General features: G+C 43.3%; 1 protein-coding gene across 3 annotated transcripts; it reads left to right on the top strand.

Moving 5' to 3' along the window:
- Window positions 1-1,822: 1,822 nt before the first annotated feature.
- On the top strand, window positions 1,823-20,087 carry LOC309534323 (ubiquitin-conjugating enzyme E2 variant 1). 3 transcript variants are annotated; one of them, XM_082226585.1, is made up of 5 exons: window positions 1,897-1,970; window positions 6,102-6,366; window positions 15,650-15,798; window positions 18,663-18,788; window positions 19,587-20,087. In XM_082226585.1, the coding sequence occupies exons 2-5, from the start codon at window positions 6,324-6,326 to the stop codon at window positions 19,731-19,733; spliced, it is 465 nt and encodes a 154-aa protein (XP_082082711.1). In that variant the 5' UTR covers window positions 1,897-1,970; window positions 6,102-6,323; the 3' UTR covers window positions 19,734-20,087. The 3 variants fall into 3 exon arrangements, with proteins under 3 accessions (XP_082082712.1, XP_082082711.1, XP_082082713.1); XM_082226587.1 differs by lacking the exon at window positions 6,102-6,366 and adding an exon at window positions 8,851-8,965 and having other exon boundaries at window positions 1,956-1,970; XM_082226586.1 differs by lacking the exon at window positions 6,102-6,366 and having other exon boundaries at window positions 1,823-1,970.
- Window positions 20,088-21,873: the final 1,786 nt, after the last annotated feature.

Here is a 21,873-nt window from a genome sequence, read left to right as displayed (position 1 = left end):
ATCTATCTGCCTACCTTTAACCCAGAGGTGGAAAGGATGTGGCCTTGTAGATATTGCTGGGCTACAACACATATCAGCCCTAGACAGCAAGACCGGGATTTCAGAAGCAGGGGTTCCCAATTAAAGTCCCTTCACACAAGGATGAGGAATCTGGCCCTCCAGGTTATGTTGGACTCCAGGTATCATTGGCTTCAGTCCAAATGGTCAGTGACAGTGTTCAGGAATGATGTGGGCCACAGATTATACAGCCCTGGCTCAGAGTCCTCCCTGTACAGCAGATCAGGTGGGATGGGCAGAACAACATGCTCCCAGCCCAACCTGAGCTTGGAATTAGCAGCCTTACAGCATTTTTCTAAGTGTAATCAGTAATGAAAAGTGCAGCTGAACACCCTAGTTACTTAAAGATCTGGATTTTCACCATGTAGCAGGAACCCCCCACCCCAATCATTCTGTTTGCACAAACTTCACACACACTCACACTCACACACTACACACGCCACATTTCTGTTATAAATTCATAGAAAATCAACCATACATCGGATTTGCACTGTTCCATTTTATTTTACTCCATGTGACAAGGACTATCAAAGGGGGGTGGCTTGGTTCTGGTCAGCCATAATCCCTTCAGCATACCAGCACATCCACAGGAGCCCTGCCCAGTTGCTATGTCAACTCCTCCCTCAACCCCTCCTTTCTATAATGTATGCATGATGTCAACCCCTTCTGTAATGTATGCATGATGTCAACCCCTCCTTTCTGTAATGTATGCATGATGTTTCTGGGGGTGGGCTTGACCTAGAGGAGGGGAATTTCAAAAGTTTTTATAAGGTCTGGCATACCATCTTTCTGGGTCTTTCCTCTCTCTTGCAAGTGAGGGGAATACCCTGTTGCAACAGTTCAATAAAGGCCAAGCCTACAGGCTGCTGTTTTGCTCCAGGTTATCCTGGTTGGTGTCTTTGTTTTTGTCCAAGGGAGCCCTCGGATTTTTCCGGTAACAACCACAAAACTCACAAACTGGCCCATGGACACAAAATTATATTTTCCCCCCTTCCTACTTATGAATTGTGGCCAGGGATTCATTAGGATTCATTCAGGCTGGGGACTCAGGCTGCTGGCTTTAAGATAGCAAATGCTTAACTTATTGTTTTGTTTTTTTTTAACTGCCAGGGACTGGCACAAGAAACAAAACAAAACAAAACCTTCGATGGCCTTGGGCTCCTAAACTTGTTGGTTGGTGGGGGTGCCATCTGCCTTGAAGAAGTAAATGGTCTTGGGCTGACCTTGTCCTGTAAATTAATGCTATTATTTTGCAAGAGAGCTAATATGTCATCTGCAAACCTGCGCCAAAGTTGTTGTTTTTTGCAGTTGTTTTGCAGCAAAAACCCAGTGCTTTGCAGCGCCCCACACAAACCGAGTTATTGATCCTTCAAATTATGGGGCTTGTACCTAACATGAACTACCCTCTGGTGGCTTTAGAAGAAGATTGGGCATGGAGAATATGCTTTTGAACACCAGTGGCTGTAAACCAACGGGAGGGGGAAATGCCCTTGTGGTCCAGTCCTAATCCGTGGCTCCCCCGCACCTGGTTGGCCCCTGTGAGAACAGGATGCTGGCCTAGTCGGCCCGCACGGGCTCTTTTGTTATGTTCTGACGTCCCGCCCTCCCGAGCGCCTCCTTTTCCCCGGCGAAATACGTGCACCGCAAAGACGTTTCAAAGCAAAACGAAAACCCGCGCGCTGCGGGCAGGCCAGCTGCGGCGAGACGCTGTTGGTCCCGCCCGGACCTCCCTCGGAAGGCGTGTGCGTCTGCGTGCGCTTTTGTTCTTTTGGTTCGCCGGGCCCCGCGCCCTCCCGCCCCCGGAGCCACTTGCCGCCGCCGCAGCTCACTTCCCGCGTTGAGGTGACGTGGGCGGCAGGGAGGCCGGGCTCGCAGCGACAAGCGGCGCAAGATGGCGGCCACCACGGGCTCGGGTGAGCGGGGGACCCGGCAGCCGAGGCCGGCCTGGCCTGCGGGAGGAGGGCACGGGGCCTCCTCCCCCGACAGCGAGGGGTCGGGGGGGGTCCTCGGGGGCGGGAGGAGGGAGGGACCCGCTTCACCCTCCCCCCTCAGCCAGGCGGGAGCCACCCGGGGCTCGGCGGCTGGGTGTGTCTGGGGCCCGAGGGGCGGTGGCCGGGGAGGCCGGTGTGCTGTGGGGCCGGAGCGGGGCTGAGGCACGGGGAGGCCAGGGGGCTGGGCCGGGGTGGCGCTGGAAGGCTGGCGGGGGCGGGAGGGGGCCGGTGGGCTCCGCAGGAAACGTGTCCGGGAGGCTGATGGGACCGCATGCGGGCAGCCAAGTAGAGCCTCCATGTTCAGAAGCACTGCACCTCCGAAGACTGCGGCGGCCCTCGCGCCCTCCCTCCTCATTTCTAACTTCCCTTGTCCGATTCCCTGGCAGGCTGCCACTAAGAAAGCAGGACCTGACGGGTTGCTCTTTTTGCTCTTATTTATTACAATTACATGCCGCCTTTGTTTTCCAAGGAGCTCAAGGTGGCCCGCGTGGTTCTCCTCCTCCTCTTTCATCCTCTCAACAACTCTGCGAGGTAGCATCCCCCGCCCTGGATGCTGTCAGACTGCAACTCCCATCACTCCTAGCTAGCAGAACCATTGCTCAGGGATGATGGGAGTTGGGTCCCCAGCTGTTGTTGGGCTACAAGTTTGAGAAACACTGGAAAAGACGGGGACTGGCCCAAGGTCACCCAGTGAGCTTCGTGGCAGAGTCAGGATTGGAACCCTGGTCTCCCAGGGTCAAGCACTCTTGAAAGCATCGTGCCACACTGGCTCTTGCGGTTTTATTTGGGGTGGTCACTGAGGAATCCGGACCTGGAATGATAAGCAGCGGTTTTATTTTCTTCCTGGATTATATCCTGCCTGCCTTCTACGTTGGAACTTAAGGCAACATGCATGGGACTCCCAGGTGGGCTCCATTCCAGATGCTGATCAGCCCCAGCACTGATTAGGTTCAGCAAGGTGGCTGCATCCTGTGCCATCAGACTGTGCCCTGTGTTCAAGGTTGTTGGGGGTTTTTGGAGCACAGTGTATTTTTCAGTCCCTACTGCTGCCTTAAAAAAAGAATTACGTATGTTGGTTTGTCAGCATGGAGGCCTCCAGGTATTTTGGACAATGACTCCCATCAGTCCCAGCTAAAATTGCCAGTGTTCAAAGGTGATGGAACTTGTAGTCCTGGAGTGCACCATGTAGGCCACCCCTGCTGTACATTGATCTCCATTTATTGTAAAATGCATGGAAGAAAAAATGGATATAAATATGTTAATCTATTTGTTTAGTACAGGATGGGGTGTGACTTCTAGGACACTACTTAGAGAAGAGGCAGGCTAGACAGGAAGACAGATAGATGTCTTGCAAGGAAGCTGCTGTCTAATTATTACTGTCTCATTCATCCTCCAGAATGCTTCTCTTGCTACACAATAGCCCCAAGAGGTTGACTAGTGTAGCATAGTAACAGCTAGTAGCCCCAGTTAGCATGACAAATGGTTGAGACTTATGGGAGTTGTACTTCAAAATATCTGGAGGGCAGCATAGTTCAGGAAACCATGAACCAGGAAGTCTGATTCAAATCATGCCTGTGCTATAAGCTCACTAGTAAGGAATTGTTAGGTAAGCTGGAGGTTTTTCCATCCCTGAGCCCAGTCCCCACACCTATCATGGCAATACTGGACCACCTAACCAGGCCACCCTAAGGACTGCTGCCATTGTAAAGTGAAGCGTTTTGGATACTAAAACATTATATGCATAATAAGTATTTACCAGGTTAGTCTACAAATGATGATCAGAAAGCATCATAGCTGAACAGGGTTTTGAACCTCACTCTCCATGTTCAAGCTCAGCATTGTAACTGCTACTGTCCATAAAACTGAGATCAGTTTTCAGGAGGTAGTAGAGTCAATGATAGTAACCTTTGGTGTTGGTAACAAGAGGATGAGGCATAAGTCAGAATGGTTGTATACTACTTCTTGTAGTATACAATTTTTCTAGATTTCTTACCTGTAAAGAAATGGGTGGGCTTCTAGGAAAATCAGTGCAGTATATAGTGAGAAAGCTACCGTAGTTAGATCTGGGAAAAATGAGTTCAAGCTCCACCTTTGCTGTGGACAAACTGCATGGCTTTTAGCAAACCATGAAGTTCCGTGGCCACATCCTTGTCCTGTAAAATGGGAGCAATTGTGATGCACCTGCCATGATTGCTGCAGTGTGGACAAAGTAATTAGAGGGGAGTTACTCTCTTAATACCAGAATTCATAAGAAGTGCCTTCTGGATCAGGCCAGGGTCCAGCACCACTGTTCTCACAGTGGCCAACGAGATGTCTGTGGAAAGACTAAAAGAAGGATCTGAGTGCAACTGTATTCTCCCAATTGTGATTCTCAGCAGCTGGCATCCAGAGGCACACTCGGAAGTAGTTCAATGAAACTGATTGGTAAGAGATTCAGGATAGACAAAGTCAGGGCAGAATTACAGGAATGCTCTTTCACGTGTGAATTGTATCCATCTCTTGAGTGAGAGTGATCTTTTATTTTTGTTGTTTAGTCGTGTCCAACTCTTTGTGACCCCATGGACCAGAGCACGCCAGGCACTCCTGTCTTCCACTCCCTCCCGCAGTTTGGTCAAACTCATGTTGGTGATCTTGTATTTTAACCTCTATTTAAAAGCAACTTGGCTTGGTAGCTAATAAAATGACAATTGGGTGCTCACCTTTAAAGCCCCAAATGGATTTGGCCCTGTGTACACGAAGGAGTCTCTCCACCCCCAACGTTGAGCCCAGATACTGAGGATTAGCTCCAAGGGTCTTCTGACAGTTCCCGCAATGCAAGACCAGGCAGAGGACCTTCTTGGTAGTCCCGCCCAGTCTATGGAACACCCTCCCATCAGATGTCAAAGAGTTAAACAATTATGTGACATTTCAGACACCTGAAGGCAGTCCTGTTTCAGGAAGCTTTTAATGTTTGGTGTTTTGTTTTGTCGCTTTATATTTTGTTGGAAGCAGCCCAGAGTGCCTTGGGTAACCCAGTCAGATGGGTGGAGTATGAACTATTATTATTATTATTATTATTATTATTATTATTAATTTTACTGATGAAGGAATTTTATTCTCAGGGTTTACCATTGATCTTCTCAAATTCTTTTCTGGCTGTTGCTTCAAATTTGGCTCTGATCAAGATGTTTGAAGGCGAAAATTGGCAAAAGAAATAGCATACTAGGCTTCTATGGTCAGGTGATTATTTAATACTCAAAACCCTTCTTTCCAGAGCTTAGGATAGAATATATCTATATAGGGGCTATAACTCTATATAGGGGCTTTGTTACTCTATCCTTACAGCAGCTTTGTGAGGTGGGTGAGCCTGAGTCAGTGTGACTGGCCAAAAATGGCCTAGTAGGCTTCACATCTCCCTAGTCTGATGCTGTAAGCAATATACTACTCTGTTATCACTCCTACTTCCGGGCAAAGTTCTGTTGAACAAAAATATGTTTCCTGAACTTGTTGGACAAAAACGCCTACTCTCAGTTTTAAAGTGTGTTGTGTTTTTTTACAATAACAACAACAACGATGTTGGAAAAAGTAAAAATACAAAATCGTAAAAACACAAAAATTGTGAACCAGAGAAATGATTAAAGTTTGCTTCACTCCTCATAACTGATACTTTCTGCCTTGCCTGTGCAGAATAGAACTATAACATTGGTTTTGTTTTCATGTTCTGCCTTGAAACTTTAGCATAGAGACCTATTTAAATACATTACCACACAGGAAATAATTCTTGAATGAGGAATTGAAAAGCTACCTCTGCTGCTTTTAGAACCAGTTTTCATTTTAGAAGTTTGAGGCGGAAGTATGGTTAACAGTATTTTGCAAAATGTCAGTTAATTACTTAAACTTGCTTGAGGCTCACATTTTTACAGAGATGTTTTTCATTCCTCCTATAAATGAGTTCTGTTTCAGCTACCAGATTTGAAGTGCTGGCACCCCAGTTCTCAGCACTTGCACTAGCTTGGTGTACTATCACTGCAGTGCCAGCCTAATGCCATGTTTTGTGCCATTGCACTACAACAGTGGGTGGTACATTCTCTGTTTGCTCTTGCAGGAAGTTCTAGCACTGGGCTGTTTGTATAAAATGTGATGCTGACATGGGGACCTCATGTCCTTTCATCCTGTCAAGCCTGCAGTCTCTTAATCCTTTGCAGCTGCTGACTTTGCAGTTTAGACTTGGTTGGAAGAAGAACAAGGCAAATGACTTTTATTTTCCTGGATGGCTTTGAGAGCATTCACTGAGAGATGCCACTCTCCTATTTCTCAAAGAAACAGACTTACAGTTTGGGTGAGTGGCTTCCACATAACATTAGGCAGGCACCTTCATTGTACAGTTTTAGGCAACTGCCAAAAGCTTTTATTTATTTATTTCAGCAAGCCTTTCTGGCCACATAATTCAGTCATGTGTATTTGTTTTTAAATTCTGTCAATACTGTCTGTGTTTTACTGAGAATTAATTTAACTGTGTTATGTACACTGCGAGGTTCATTGAGTAAGTGGTTTATAAAATGCCTTAAAAAGCAGGATAGCTGGGTAATAATTTAGAATGTACCGGGCCCATGCACATTCAGATAATATTGCTAGACAGCTGATGGCTGGGCTCTTGTACCTGCCTGTCAGTCTCTACCGCAAGATTGACCTTGTACAGTTAAAAGTAATGAGATGTATCTTCCAATTTTGATCATGGAAGGACACACATGTGTATTGGCAGTTATTGCTTAAATTTGAAAAATAAATAATGGGGTTTGGTCATATCTTGAAGGCAGAAGGTGTGGCCTACAGATGTTGAACTCCAACTCCCACCAGCCCTTGCCAGCATGTTTGAAAAAATTCTTCTGATGTATGTTGAATTTAGCATTGTGTGTGAGAGATAGATACCGTATTTTTTGCTCTATAAGGCTCACTTTTTCCCTCCGAAAAAGTAAGGGGAAATGTGTGTGCATCTTTTGGAGCGAATGAAGGATGTGCAGCTATCCCAGAAGCCAGAACAGCAAGAGGGATTGCTGCTTTCACTGCGCAGCGATCCCTCTTGCTGTTCTGGCTTCTGAGATTCAGAATTTTTTTTCTCCTTGTTTTCCTCCTCCAAAAACTAGGTGCGTCTTGTGGTCTGGTGCGTCTTATAGAGCGAAAAATACGGTAGATAGATAGATAGATAGATAGATAGATAGATAGATTTGTGTGTGTGTGTGTGTGTGAGAGAGAGAGAGAGATTGATTTTGAGACAATCTTTTTTGAAGTAAGCAACTAATAAATAATAATAATAATAATAACAGCAGCAACATATTGAGGGTACCATCTTGGCTACCCCTGGCCTGCAGCGTGGGTTTGGGCAGTTCTTAATACATTTTGGGGCAGAGTGTCACTCTACAAAACTTCTGACAGTGATTCAGGTTAGGGTGGGACTGTGCTTTTGTCCTTTGTCATGCTTAATTTCTTCTTGTGCTTTCCTCTCATTACTTTTGTATTGCATGAAGATTCAGCACAGGTGTAACAACGTGTAAAGAAATGCAACCGCCTTGTGACTGTTTTTGCGGCTGGCAAACATGTGCTCCTCTAGTAGCAGTGAGCAATATATGGCATATGGACAAATGAGGCTGTGAGGCAAATGGCCCACCACACCACTGGCTGTTCTGACTGGCGGAAACTCTCCAGGGTTCCAAACAGAGTGGGAAGGGGGGCTTTTCTAGTCTTACTACTTGAAATCAACCGGAAATGCCTGTGTCTTGGGCACCTGTGATGATGAGTTGGCAGCCTTCCTTTCTATCTATGAAGCTGTAGTGGTGTCTACCGATTGTCTACCAATAATCCTTGCCAACTGCCCAGTGCCAAAGTTTGGAGGAAGGCTAGGGATTGTTTCACGGCTGTGTAGCCAGGGCGCTCAAAGAACCTTGGCTGTGCAGGGCCAAAATAACACTACGCCCCACCTGTAGGCTTTTCACACTCCAGAGCAGGAAGGGTGGGCAGGGAAAGCATTGTCCAGTGGTGTATTCAGGCTCTGGTAGCCAACAGTCTGCTCTTTCCACCTAGAGATACCAGGAGGGCTTGATGGGAGCAGAGGGTCCTGTAGCTGCTGAGTATATTATTTGGCTTTCCTAAGAAGGTGTGCAAAAAAATATAGATCCCTGGTTAAAGGTGGGTTCCTAAGCTCGGAAAGGCTAAATGCCTAAAAGCTCTAGAGAATTGTGTGGAAAATCTTGGTCTACTTGTTTGGAAAAAAATGAACACGTAATATCCAGAAACCCATGCTGTGGTCCAGAAAGGGAGATATTTCTTACAGTTTAATAGAAAGGTTAGTAATTTATAGCCTATCTGAACAGTGGGTGAAAGGAAAGTCGATGCTGTATTCTATGTTTATGTGAGTTTGAGCAAAGGCTGTAGAGGCAATGTTTCTTTGGGTGAAAAGTAAGTCCCATTTCAAATGCATACATCAGGGATTTCTTTTTGTTTTCAAACTGACAGGGAGCATCTTTTCTAGCAGGTAAATTAGAAGTTAGCATTATGTGTTCAAAGAAAATAAAAATGCATTGTCCAAAATGTCAAATAGATTTATGTTTTAGGTTCATTCAGAATAGTCTGTGAAAAGTAGAAACAACAGGATTCATTGAGAATTCAGCGTACGAAAAATCTTGAAAGGGTTGTTTTAAACTTAGGACAGTTCCAAACCAATTCTCTTCTTTGTGAGTAGGATGAAACCATAATAAGGGCAAAATGTCTGTGGGTCACCATTCTGCCAAATGTTTAACATTCCCTTCTCTCCCTGCTTCCGATTCAGATGGAGTTGGCTCTTGATCAGTAGCAAGGGGTACCATTGGGTGCACCCCAGGATCTATCAACTATCAAAATTATGAAAACTTAAGATTTGTGACTATATGGAATTATAGATAAAAGTAGGTTAATTTAAAATAGATTAGCTGTAACATATGTTCCAAAATGTTATTTTTACAAAGCTGTGTAATATCCATAGAAACCTGTTTTGTGTTTTTTTTAAAAAAAGAATTCTGCTCTCTATAGAAATAATGAATTTTATTACGAAATCACAAGAATCAGCACTGTGATCTCGTGGGTGTTATTTTGTTTGTGGTAATGCTGCCTGGCCGTTTCTATTAACGGCATGGAATGGTATTCATAGATTACAGTGAGTAATATCTACCCATGAACTCTGAATAACCTCTGACATAAGATTGTAAGAACTGACTTTCTAGTTTAGACCAAAGGCCCAGCTGGGTAACGAATTGTGGCCAGTGAGCTGCCCTGGGAAGTTTTTGAGCAGTGCAGGGTGGAAATAGCTGCCCCTTATTGAGCCCTAGCAGAAGTGCAAGGCCTTTGAATATAAAGCTATTATGGCAAATATCTTCTGATAAGTGTACCTTACATGAATTTGTCTGATCCGTTTTATGGCTTCTGTTAAGACAAAATATCCTCTTAAATATTTTTTGTTGTTGCATGTGCTGTTATTCCCCCAGTGGGGAAGGAAAGTTGCAGCTCAGTGACAGTTGCATTATGTTCTAAGAACAGGAGAATGAGACATGGATTGCAGAATCTCTGTGTCTCTTACAATGCCTAGGTGTTTCCTTAGGTGCATAAAAGAGTATAGATGTTTTAAGTGACAAGGAGAGATTGGTAGCAAAAGCAGGTGATAATTCTCGGAAAATATTGTAACAATGAACAGTAGAAGATGCTGTGAATCAAAGGATCTGATAAATGTTAATTTCGACAAAGGGGTGGGAAATCATTTGAGTTTTAAACCCCAGTTTAAAGCATAATGAGATCCCAATAGGATGGAGCAGTTTTCATTTCATTGCCACATTAAATTCTGCCTGGTTAATATGACAGATTAATATTTTAATTAAGCTTTGGACAGGAAGCAATAGAATGTGAAACACTTAAGTGCTTTTCTGGGTTAATATTGAATCTAATCCTGTATCTCAGACTGGCAGTATGCCACAGAGATGCAAGGTGCAAGCTTGAGAACTTGTTTTCTCTTCCTGCTGAACTATTCCAGTAAAACAATTGTGTAAACCTGATAAATCTGCCATCAGTCAAAATAGGATGCCTAAACTAGCTCAGTCCTTAGGCCGCTTAGGTGGCTACCTTCTGGTGCAGAGGCAGACGTTTGCTCTGCCATGTTCATGTCTGTGCCCTTCCCATTACATGTTTGGTCATGTTCATGGCAAAAAAAGTTGTGTGTTGCTTGTTGCCATGCTTTGGCTGAAGTGGCAGCTTTCTTGTGCTTGCGATCTCCAAAATATAGTTGGGAGGAATCTCCCGGAATCTCCCCCAGAGCCCCAGAGCTGCTTTCTGAGACTCAGCACAACAGGGAAGAATGCTGACCTCCGCCCCATCTTGAAGGTGGGGAAAGAAACGGGAACCCGGCCCAGCCAGACTGCAGGGGCTTGAAGAAATTTGGAATGCCTCCCAAACATAGCATGACATCTTGGGAGGCGGGCATGGCTGATGTCACGAACAAATATTTGCTGGTTACCTTGCCAGGTGCCTCCTCAAATAAACTAGTTGCAGTGCCGAGCTGCAGGGGAGAGAGAGGACATCTTAAAATTTTGAGGTTTTTAGTGATGTTTCCATAGAAATGTGTTCATTTGACAATTGTTTTTAATATTCAGTTGGAAGCTGTCCAGAGTGGCTGGGGAAACCCAGCCAGATGGGCGAGGTAAAAATAATAACTTATTATTATATATTATTATTGTACAGCAGTGATCTGGAATGCCCCCTCTAGATCATCAATTCAGATTTGGCAGACAGATCATATGCTAATATTGTAGAATTTAAATCATAGAAATCAGAATTTCTACTAAGGGTGGCTTTTTAAACAGTGAAATTATTGTTGCCTGATTTGAGTTAATGTATATCTTGAAGCTGCTATCAACCTCTCTGTTTTTTTGTTGTTTTTTTTACTACTGTAGGTGTCATTGTTCCCCTTAGGATGCAAAGTAACAACTGAGTAAATGATCAGTTCTGCTTGGCACAAAAGTGATAATAGGAGAGAGCAGGATATTCAGGAAACCTGTCACTGTGTCAATTATCTTACCAAGCATTCATTTTATTCCTTGACTTTCGAAGGTTCTAGGATGGCTGTAGCAGAAAAGCTTTGCCAAAGTAAAATCTATTGTGGGTGATAGTTATTCCTAAACAGTGCACTTTATCTTCCTTCCAAAGGTAGAAGTCTGTGCAGCTAACTAATTCCATAAAATAATACAAATGCAAGATTAAAACAATCATAACATACTATTGTGTCATATCATCATAAGCATATGAAGGGGTAACATAATCATAGAATCATAGAGTTGGAAGAGACCACAAGGGCCATCGAGTCCAACCCCCTGCCAAGCAGGAAACACCATCAGAGCACTCCTGACATATGGTTGTCAAGCCTCTGCTTAAAGACCTCCAAAGTAGGAGACTCCACCACACTCCTTGGCAGCAAATTCCACTGTCGAACAGCTCTTACTGTCAGGAAGTTCTTCCTAATGTTTAGGTGGAATATAATGTTAATATGTGCTTAATAATAGGTGATGAACACCCATAATAGTGACAGATCTGTGCTGTTGTCAAAAATGTCCCTTGAGTAGCCACTCATATTAATGATTGGTTAATACTGGTTTTAAATGTTTTTATGTTGTACACTGTCCTGATACTCTACAACAAATGGTATAGAATCATAGAGTTGGAAGAGACCACAAGGGCCATCGAGTCCAACCCCTGCCAAGCAGGAAACACCATCAGAGCACTCCTGACATATGGTTGTCAAGCCTCTGCTTAAATAAATGAATAATTTTTCTAGTGTTTTCTTCTACTACCTAAAAGGTCAACTCTGGCAGGTCTTCCCTATAGACTAAGGGCTTATCCACATTTGATCATTATTTAGCAGTTAATCCACACACACACACACACACACACACACACACCAATTCAGATGAGACCAAAATTGTCCACCTCTACAGATAATTTGAATTTGTATTTGAGGAGCAACTTGGGTCTTTCCTGTTCATATCAGTAGGCATTCCCTTTTGTGTTTGTCCTTGTTTCCTAATTTGTTGATTACCGGTATATTATGCCAATTAAATACAGTGGTAACCTTGGGTTAAGAACTTAATTTGTTCTGGAGGTCTGTTCTTAACCTGGAACTGTTCTTAACCTTAAGCACCACTTTAGCTAATGGGGCCTCCTCCTGCTGCTGTGCTGCTACTGCACGATTTCTGTTCTCATCCTGAAGCAAAGTTCTTAACCCGAAGTCATGTTTCTGGGTTAGTGGAGTCTGTAATATGAAGCGTATGTAATCCGAGGTACCACTGTACAGACAAAGTATGCATCCAGATAGCTGTGTGCAAGAGGAGCACATTTCTTGGAAGGTGTCTTCTCAACTGTAATATATTCTCATGCAAGCATTATTAGTCATTGAACCTATTTTAAATTGTACCTAGAAGTGAATAAGTGGGCACTTGCTCTCAGGAAGTACTTTTTTTTTTTTAACTAACTAGAGTATTCAAAAAGTCCTTCTGTATAAAGCATGTTGCACAGTAATAGACACTAGAGTTACAAGAGGTAGAGAAGATGTTTTTTGCTCTTACAGAAAAGAGAGCAGTTGGTATATCAGATGTAATTAAAGGTATAAGGAAAATAACATGTACAGTGGTACCTCAGGTTACCTATGCTTCAGGTTACATACGCTTCAGGTTACAGACTCGGCTAACCCATAAATATTACCTCGGGTTAAGAACTTTGCTTCAGGATGAGAACAGAAATCGTGCAGCAGCGGCAGCAGCAGGCCCCATTAGCTAAAGTGGTGCTTCAGGTTAAGAACAGTTCCAGGGTAAGAACAGACCTCCAAAACGAATTAAGTTCTTAACCCAAGGTACCACTGTATACGAAACAGTTTCAGTCAAACGCTTTGACTTGCCCGATACTGTGAAACTGGAGAGTTCATATTTGTCATGGTTTCACTGAAGAAAAAAATGTAGTATGTTCACTTAGATGGTTTATAGTATCTGCTAAACAGATCTGAATTGTTTTCTGCTTAGTTCATGTTGCTTATAAACAGTTTATATTGCATTTCCCCCCTGCATCAGACTTATTAAATAATATAAGCTAAATATTTGTTTCTTAGCTTTCTCATCCTTCATGGAATGTAACTGAAATGTGTTCCAGTGAGTTTTTCCATCACTGTTGGATAGCTATTGTTCTCTTGAGAAAAACCTTTTGGCTGCTAATTTGGAATATACTAGTATACTTAATTCATTGTATTTTGAGTTGTTGGGCAAGGGGGTTTGCCTCTGTAAGGTTCTGCTATGCTTCTATTATATTTTTACTTGGATCAGACCCTTAGTGGAAAAGCAATTCATGCATTGAACTGGGAAACCCAGCCAGATGGGTGGGATACAAATAAATTATTAGTAGTATTAGTATTACCGTATTTTTGCTCTATTAGACGCACCAGTCCATAAGATGCGCCTAGTTTTTGGAGGAGGAAAACAAGAAGAAGAAAAATCTGAATCCCAGAAGCCAGAACAGCAAGAGGGATCTGGCTTCTGGTATAGCCTCTTGCTGTTCTGGCTTCTGGGATAGCTGTGTGAAGCCGCCTCAGGGCAGCAGGATGAAGGCTCCTCCTGCCCTCAAGAGGCTTCGCGCAGCTAAGCCTCTCCCAGGCAGCGGGAGGAAGGCTCCCCCAAGAGCCGCGCTCCCTTTAAAGAGCGCGCGGGGCATGTGTGCGGCTCTTGGGGCCTTTCCCCCGAGGAGCGAGAAGGGCAGCCCTTCTCCTTCCTCGGGGAAAAGCCCCCAAGTGCCGCACACACGCTCCACACGGCTCTTTAAAGGGAGCGTTGAGCAGAGCCTCCCGCCTGCATTTGCTTGATAAGATGCATACACATTTCCCCTTACTTTTTAGGAGGGGGAAAGTGCGTTTTATAGAGCGAAAAATGCAGTAGATTGACTAGTAGTAATCTGCTGGAGTAGCATGCATCCCCCCAAGCCTTGCATTAAAAATAAATGTTTGTTAGACACAAGCTAAGACACTGGTGCAGACAGTAAAGCAGCTGGTACAGTGGTGCCTCGCAAGACGAAAAGAATCCGTTCTGTGATTCTCTTCGTCTAGCGGTTTTTTCGTCTTGCGAAGCAAGCCCATTGACGGATTAGCGATATTAGCGGCTTTTAGCGGCTTATCTGCTGATTGGATCAGCTGATAAGCGGCTTAGCGGCTTAGAAAAGGGGGGGGAGGAAAAAACCAGCAGGAACTCGCAAGACATTGTCGTCTTGCGAAGCAAGCCCATAGGAAATTCATTTTGCGAAGCACCTCCAAAACGGAAAACTCTTTCGTCTAGCAAGTTTTTCGTCTTGCGAGGCATTCGTCTTGCGGGGCACCACTGTACTGTTGATTATGTGAAGCAAGACGGTGAACCAAATGGGTAATTGGCCTGATGGAGAGAGGCTGCTTGTTCCTTTGACATGTGTGCAGGATGGGTGAAAACTGGGATTTCTGCATAGTTCTTTTCTTTCCTTCTTATGTTTAGTTTCCCACACCTTTAGTCAGTCAATGGATACCATTCTTTGAACTTGGGTCCTGTTTCACAGGGATGCTACAGCACAGCTTAGATCACTAGGAACAACTACTTCATTTCTATAAAGTTGAGAGGGCTGCATCGCTACATTACCCGTAGAACAGAATTTTTGTTGCAGTTTTAACTTGGTGGGTTTTTAAACCCATTACTCCATCACTGTCGCCCCCCCCCCCAGCCTTCCTTCTGATTGTCTCTGCCACCTGTTGTTGAAATCATAAAAACCAGCACACAAGACTTTCATTGATCATAATTGACACAGTAAGGATGCAGGTAAACCATGCAGTGTGGCTGGCTGGCTGCCACTTTCTGCAGAAACTTGCCAACTCCACAGTGCGTATCTGCATTTAGGGAAAGGCAAATCAAAGCAGATATTCTGATGGGCATTCTCTCTGTCACACCCCTTCAGCTCTACTCTCTTCCCAAAGAAATGAGAAAGGGCCACAGATAATTGTTAGCTGTGATTATTTTTCTCGGGGACCTGAAGTTGGCTAGCAGATTTGCTTGCATTGTGCCGGCCCAGAGTAGTATATAACTCTTGGGCATGCCATAATAGCCTCTTAAGTCTGGTAGCATAATGTGGTGGTTCTGCCACTTCATTGCGGATTCTCTTTCCTCCAGGCTCCTCTTCGGTATTGTTCTAAGATTTTGTAATTTCTCCGTAAAGCCCAAACGGGATACCTTCTGCAGAAACTAACCTTAGATGCATGTTGTTGTTTTCTTAAAATGTTGTATATTGTTGAAATTGGTGTGCATTGTTGCTTACATTAGTATTATCTTACTTGTAACTTTACTAACTGCACCATTTCTCACTTTTGGGGCTGCAGTCCTATGCCCATATCCTTGGGAGAAGCCCCATTGAATTCAGCAGGACTTACTTCTGAGTAAACATTCATAGGATTGCATTGTTAATTAATACAGTGTCCAGCATACTGGTGAAAAGCATCAGCTACCTTATTTTATTACCGTAAGTTCTCATCTCAAAACTGCATCCTGATTTGTTTTTAGGTGTAAAAGTTCCTCGTAATTTTCGACTGTTGGAAGAACTTGAAGAAGGTCAGAAAGGAGTTGGAGATGGGACAGTTAGCTGGGGTCTTGAAGATGATGAAGATATGACACTTACAAGATGGACAGGCATGATTATTGGGCCTCCAAGAGTAAGCATAAATTTAAACACAATATCCTATAAATCCCTGCTTTTTCTATGTCTGTTTCTGCCAGTGTGTGACAGGGTTCACTGGTTTTTCTGCTTGTGGCTTTTGTCATATAGGTAGTAGACAGTATGGACCACGTCATGCTAAATACTTGGAGTAAGATTTGTTTCCCCAAATTTGGGAATAAATTAACCTAGGTTCAGTATTTCTGTCTTTATCCATGCTAAATGTTGTGAGAATATATGAACCATTTTTAGATTGCAGCAGCAGCAAAACACAGTTTGGCTTTTTAAAAACATTATGGAATGTTGCTGTGATTTTCTGTGCCTGGTAGACAATTTGTATTCATTCCCTGGAGTCCTGCATACCCCTTGAAAGACAGTTTGCAGACCAGTAAAATATCAGACTTTTCTTACACCATTTCTAGAAAATAGCATGTTTATCTAAAAGGGGTAATGTCACACAGTGCCCCCACCCAATGTTCAATAACAGCCATCAATGGGAAGTTTCCTGTGTAGGTGGTGTTAACCATGTTCTATGATGCCTCTCTTTCTTTCCTTTAAAAAAGCACTTTATTCTGACATACCCTCACTCATGGGAACATTAACTTGCTGTCATGTAGATGCATGCATACAGACGCATCTCTGAGCTGTACTTAGGTGTACTTAATCATACCATGTACACAAGCACACACAACCATCCACAGGACACAAGTTTTAAAATACAGTACATTCATGGGGACATGCCTTGGAAACGTGCTCTTTTCACCTCCATTCTCAGGCAGGTAAAATAATGCAGTCTCCTCTTCTGCCTGCTTTCTTCTCTTCTTCTTTTCCTTACTTTGGTTGGATAGTTGCAAGTCTTTCCCCCCCCCCTCTTAATTATTTCTTTTCTTTTTTGACATTCTCTGCTTTTCTTTTAGCTACAGACAGTGTAGCTAGGAGAACGAGAAAGTGTGAAGATAGTATGAATTGTTCTGATAAAATACCTTGGGCCAAATTCAGCTAACAAGTCCCACTAGCAGATGCCCTCATAAGGACTTCGGCTAGCAGGCTTTCTCTGCTCTCCTCCTTCATGTGCCTCCCATGTCCCCAGTTGGTGGTGGTGGTGGGGCGTTGTTGGGAGAGTCCCCAGAACACACAGCGGGAGAAAAGATAAGGGGGGTTGTTCCATATGGCAAGCTGAAATACAGTCCATAGCACTGTGATGAATTCCTCCCCTTATTTATTCTTACCAAAGCAGTTGCAAACTAATAAATATTGTGCCTCAAGTTGGTAAGTTATAGATTGCTATTACAGAATCCATGTGTAAATCCTTTTCAGCTCCTAGAAGGAAGGTCAGGTTATGAAACTAACAAAGTTAGGTCATATCCAATGCTGCGTGCATGATGTTCCACTCAACACAATGCAGGTTCCCTTCCGCATGCCCTCAAATCTGTTTCAGAGGGTGCTCCAACCTTCTGGAGAAGCTATGGTGGATTGGGGGGGGGGTTGCTGCTGCAGACGAAAGGAAAAGAAAATTCTATTCCATAAGCAGAAGTCTGCTGCTCTAGCACATAGGCAAGCATTGGATAGGATCCTGAATTTGCAAGTCACTGGGTCACATTGAACAGTGTGCATCTAATGCCAGCTGTTCTTTACTTGTCAGTCTTTTTTTTTTAATTTTTGGTTCCTGGGAAAGCTAAGTCAGAATACGGCCCCAGGCCCATTCTTTTACTGGATCCAAAGGTTCCACTGAGCAAGCTGTGCCACCTATCTAAAGCCTTTCATTCCCCATCCCATAACTGGTTCTGAATTATGGGAAGGCTGCCCATAGCAGGCTGGGGAGGTGATAAGGGACTGGTGACCCCTCTCAGGCATCCATATATGGAAGCAAAGGTCCTTCTCATGCTGGAGGATCCTTGCAAGCAAGCCATGATTTACTGCAGGGTTCCCAAAGTTGGGTCTCCAGCTGGTTTTGGACTACAGTTCCCATCATCCCTGACCACAGGTCCTGCTAGCTAAGGATGATGGGAGTTGTAATCCAACAGCAGCTGTAGACCAAAGTTTGGGAAATCCTAATTTAGTGGAGGGCAAGTTTACAGCTCCTTCCTCCCCCACCACTATTTGCAGACCCTGACAACCAGTCATCACAAAATGGGCAAAGTTTGTTCAGAAGAGGGTGGCGTTTTGAGTGATAGATACAGTGGTGCCCCGCAAGACGAATGCCTCGCAATAGAAAAAACTCGCTAGACGAAAGTTTTTTCCGTTCGCGATTTGCCTCGCAAGACGAATTTCCCCTATGGACTTGCTTCGCAAGACGAAAACGTCTCGCGACTTTTTTTCTTTGACTAAAAACAAAGACATGTTTTGTTTATAAAGTTAATTTATTTTCCCTTAAATTTTTGAACTGCTCTTTACAGTATGTGTGCCTTTAAAGAGCAGTTAATTAACTGTTGTTGTACCAAATTTGGCTTTGTTTGGACTTTTTTTGACCATAGGAACGCATTAATTGATTTTCAATGCATTCCTATGGGATTTCGTGCTTCGCAAGACGAAAAATTCGCTAGACGACAAAAATTGCGGAACGAATTAATTTAGTCTTGCGGGGCACCACTGTACACTGATTTGTCAAAAAGAAGAGAGAGTGTGATCAGTTACATCTTGGAGATGCAAAGACACATTTGACGCTTCCATTAGACATGAATGTCCATCCATATTGAAAAGTCGTTTCCTATTGTATCATGAAATCAGTTCATGCAAACAATGAGGGCACAGCAGAGCGGGAATGTTATCTATGCTAATGTGAAACTTATCTCTCTGTATATCACCTGAATGTGGTCTTCCTTCGCTGATGGATCATCTGACACAATTTTTTCCCTCCCTCAGACAATTTATGAAAACAGAATATACAGCCTTAAAATAGAATGTGGGCCTAAATATCCAGAAGCACCTCCATTTGTAAGATTTGTAACAAAAATTAATATGAATGGAGTAAATAGTTCTAACGGAGTGGTAAGTGTTACATCCTTTGTGTCCCAGTATTTCATGTACTGTTTTGTTTGCCAGTTTTCAGTTGGGAACAGTTTAATTCATCTATCTAAGCATATAGCTGTTTCTTTGTTAAATCTCCCTTCAAAGTTAGTGTCTGCATTACAGCTGTATGTGTTTGGAAGAATTTCAGTTCTTCCATCATCCAGCTTTTAACTGGTTCAATTTAAACAAGTTTGCGTAATAACCAAAACTGCAGTATAGGTAGATGCCTTTTCCAGATACTGACGGTAGTATGATAACTTACCAGTTAATAAACAAAACTTGCTGAGTGACCGAAAAGAGGTCTTTAGGTCCCCCCCCCCCGTAAATTTCCTGTGGCAGTAACCAGAACCGAAATAGCCTAAAAATAAGCCTTTCACCTTCCAGCCCTACTAATTTAAATTGGCTTTTGCTGATAGATTTGCTAAATCTTTGACTGATTAATTTGCAGCCTTAGGCCAGAATCCAAAGTACTTTAGATGTGTTTAACTTTGTGTGAATGTGATCGGGTTTTTTGTTTTGTTTTGTTTAAAAAAAACTTATTCTGCAAACTCCGCACCACCATGAGGGTTTTGAAAATCCAGTTTGGTAAAAGTGATGAACTGCGTACATTGCGGGTATTCTTCTTTTAAAAAGTACAACTCAAAAGTCACCTTGAGCGTGTGATAGTACTTGTGTGAGTCTTTAGATCCTGGCAGTGGTCATTTTCAGTGTTACAGGTGCAGTGGGAATGCAAAGCAATTTAAAACTCATGGCTGTGGTTCTTTTATTTGTTTCTAGGTGGATCCAAGAGCCATATCAGTCCTAGCAAAATGGCAGAATTCTTATAGTATCAAAGTTGTTCTGCAAGAGCTCCGGCGTCTAATGATGTCTAAAGAAAATATGAAACTCCCTCAACCACCTGAAGGACAATGTTACAGTAATTAATGAAAAAACAACAACAACAACAGAAAAATCATGCCCCTTCATCAATTTAAGCTCTCTCCATTTTCCACAGTAGTAAATTTTCTAGATGCATCTTGTAGACCTCCAAAGTACTGGAAAGGAAGTTCCCTTGCAAAGGAAAGTCTATCTTGAGATACTGTAAATGATACTAATTTTTCCCCCCATTTGAAAATAAGTTGTGCTATAACAAATAATGCTGTCATGTGTAACCACTGTCCATAGTTGAACTTCTGGTATCAAGAAAAAGTCTATTTAAATTTATTACTGTCAAGACCAGTGTGGCACATTGAACTCGACTGTGAAAAAAGCATAAAAAGCAAACGTCACACAATCACATTGCTGTGTGTTTGGCCTGGGTTTATCTCCCTCCACCCCCTTTCTCTTTCCCTTTCCGTCTGACTTGTCTGTCCGCAATAGGGTTGACGCTCAGGGCTATTTATTAGGGTAGACACGAAGGGCACAATCCGCGGGGAAGTTCTCCTTGACCTTTGAGAAGAAGCGAGGCTGCGCAAGAGTGTCGTCCCAGGCCGCTGCTCAGATCTCATTCATTCCAGTAAGGCTTGCTGAGGACCATGTCTCAAAAGGACTGTGCCCAAAGGTTTTAATCCCCAGTCCTAGGCTGGGGTTATCTGGACTACTAATGGGATGTGTTGGTATCCTCAGTCATCCCTCCCTTTGTGCAGGCTCTAGTAAAATGCTGAGTGTGTCTCGGGGTTCTTCTTTATTTTCTGTTTTTTTTAAAAAAATAATACTATAGTATTTTTTTTTATTTTGCAAGGGGCTGTGAGAGGAGGCTCTTCCTCCCCATAACCTTTGGCTAAGGCATAGATTGTATTTCTGCACCATCACCTTCCCCCATAATGTGGGCCTTGGGGCAATAGATCCGGGGCGGAGGGGTGTCTTTCAGTCTTTTCCCCTTTTCTCATAGTTGGGGTGCTGCTTTCTATTTGCCCCTTCTGTGACGCTGTCTTTTACACCTGGCCAAAAAAAGAGGTAAGTGGCTGGCAAACTGCCTGATTTTATTATTATAATTATTATTATTTTTGCCTCGTGCTTTCGACTTCTGCTGGGCTATCGGTTTTAGTCTTCGCCAGCTGGGAAAACAAGAGTGTCTGGTTTTGTTTTGTTTTTTTTTGCCCGCAAGTATCCCCTTCCCTTCCTGCCCTGTGGCGCTGCTTCCACACCACCAAGCTGGCCATGGCTGATGCTATTAGATAGGCTTTTGGTATGGTGAAAAGAGCAGTAATTTACCAGGATTGCTGAAGCCTGTTCAGAATGGCCAGATATCGTGGAATGATCTTTTATGTAGGAAATTCGAAACAAAACACTCCAGCTCCCTGAGCTGAAGGTCACTACCTCCGGTTGAGTGACACATCTTAGGGACAGGTCTGCTCTGTGCAGGGCAGATTTGCTCCTGGCACACTGCAGAGAGGAGGACTCCTTCCTAAATAAAAAATACGGGATGGCAATGCCATGCAGAGTGGGTTAGGGAGACTGTGATCGACAAGGCTTCCTGGCAAATCACTTCCTTTTCGGACTTCTTGTTTTGGACCACTGACTGCTGAAACATGGATGCAAGCTTAAAATGCAAACAATCTAGTGTGTCCTCTCTTTTTGAGTTTTACAGAATAAAAATGCCGTGTTTGTGTAAAAAGAAAAAAGAAAGAAAACGACAAAAAGTCACGTTTAAAAGCAGAAGCTTATCAAGTCAACGAATAATTGATGTTTCCATTAACTCTTTTTGAGGAAAATATTAGTTGTAAGGATTTAACATCCTCTGTAATTAAAAATTTAACATAACAGTATTCCATAAGCAGCCTTTTTATTGTATCAGACCATTGCCTGATTTTAATATAATAAAAAGTGTGCATTAATATTACTGTGCTGTAATTGTATTTATGTTTAGAATGGAGATCCCTGCTGAGGGTTTGGCGCAGGGGACCCTCACCATGCATGGCCCATCGAAGTAATAAGAGCTGAGGAATTGCTTAAGCAGCTTCCGTGGATTGCGTTGGAGCTAGCAGCAAGGCATTTCCCGTCTCATCCATGTCTGCTGCTGTTTAATCTTGCTTAGATTTCGGAAAATGTTTTTAATAGGAAGATCCATTATTTAGGCACAACC

Source organism: Podarcis vaucheri (genome assembly GCF_965113315.1).
Source record: "Podarcis vaucheri genome assembly, chromosome: 6".
Classification (NCBI taxonomy): domain Eukaryota; kingdom Metazoa; phylum Chordata; class Lepidosauria; order Squamata; family Lacertidae; genus Podarcis; species Podarcis vaucheri.
The sequence above is the reverse complement of the archived record's forward strand: the minus strand, read 5'-3'. Positions and strand labels throughout refer to the sequence as shown.

Coding starts and splice junctions, on each gene's coding strand:
- LOC309534323 (XM_082226585.1), top strand. CDS start 6,324: ATGCCACTCTCCTATTTCTCAAAGAAACAGACTTACAGTTTGG. Junction 6,367..15,649: donor GAAACAGACTTACAGTTTGG/GTGAGTGGCTTC, acceptor ATTTGTTTTTAG/GTGTAAAAGTTCCTCGTAAT. Junction 18,789..19,586: donor TAAATAGTTCTAACGGAGTG/GTAAGTGTTACA, acceptor ATTTGTTTCTAG/GTGGATCCAAGAGCCATATC.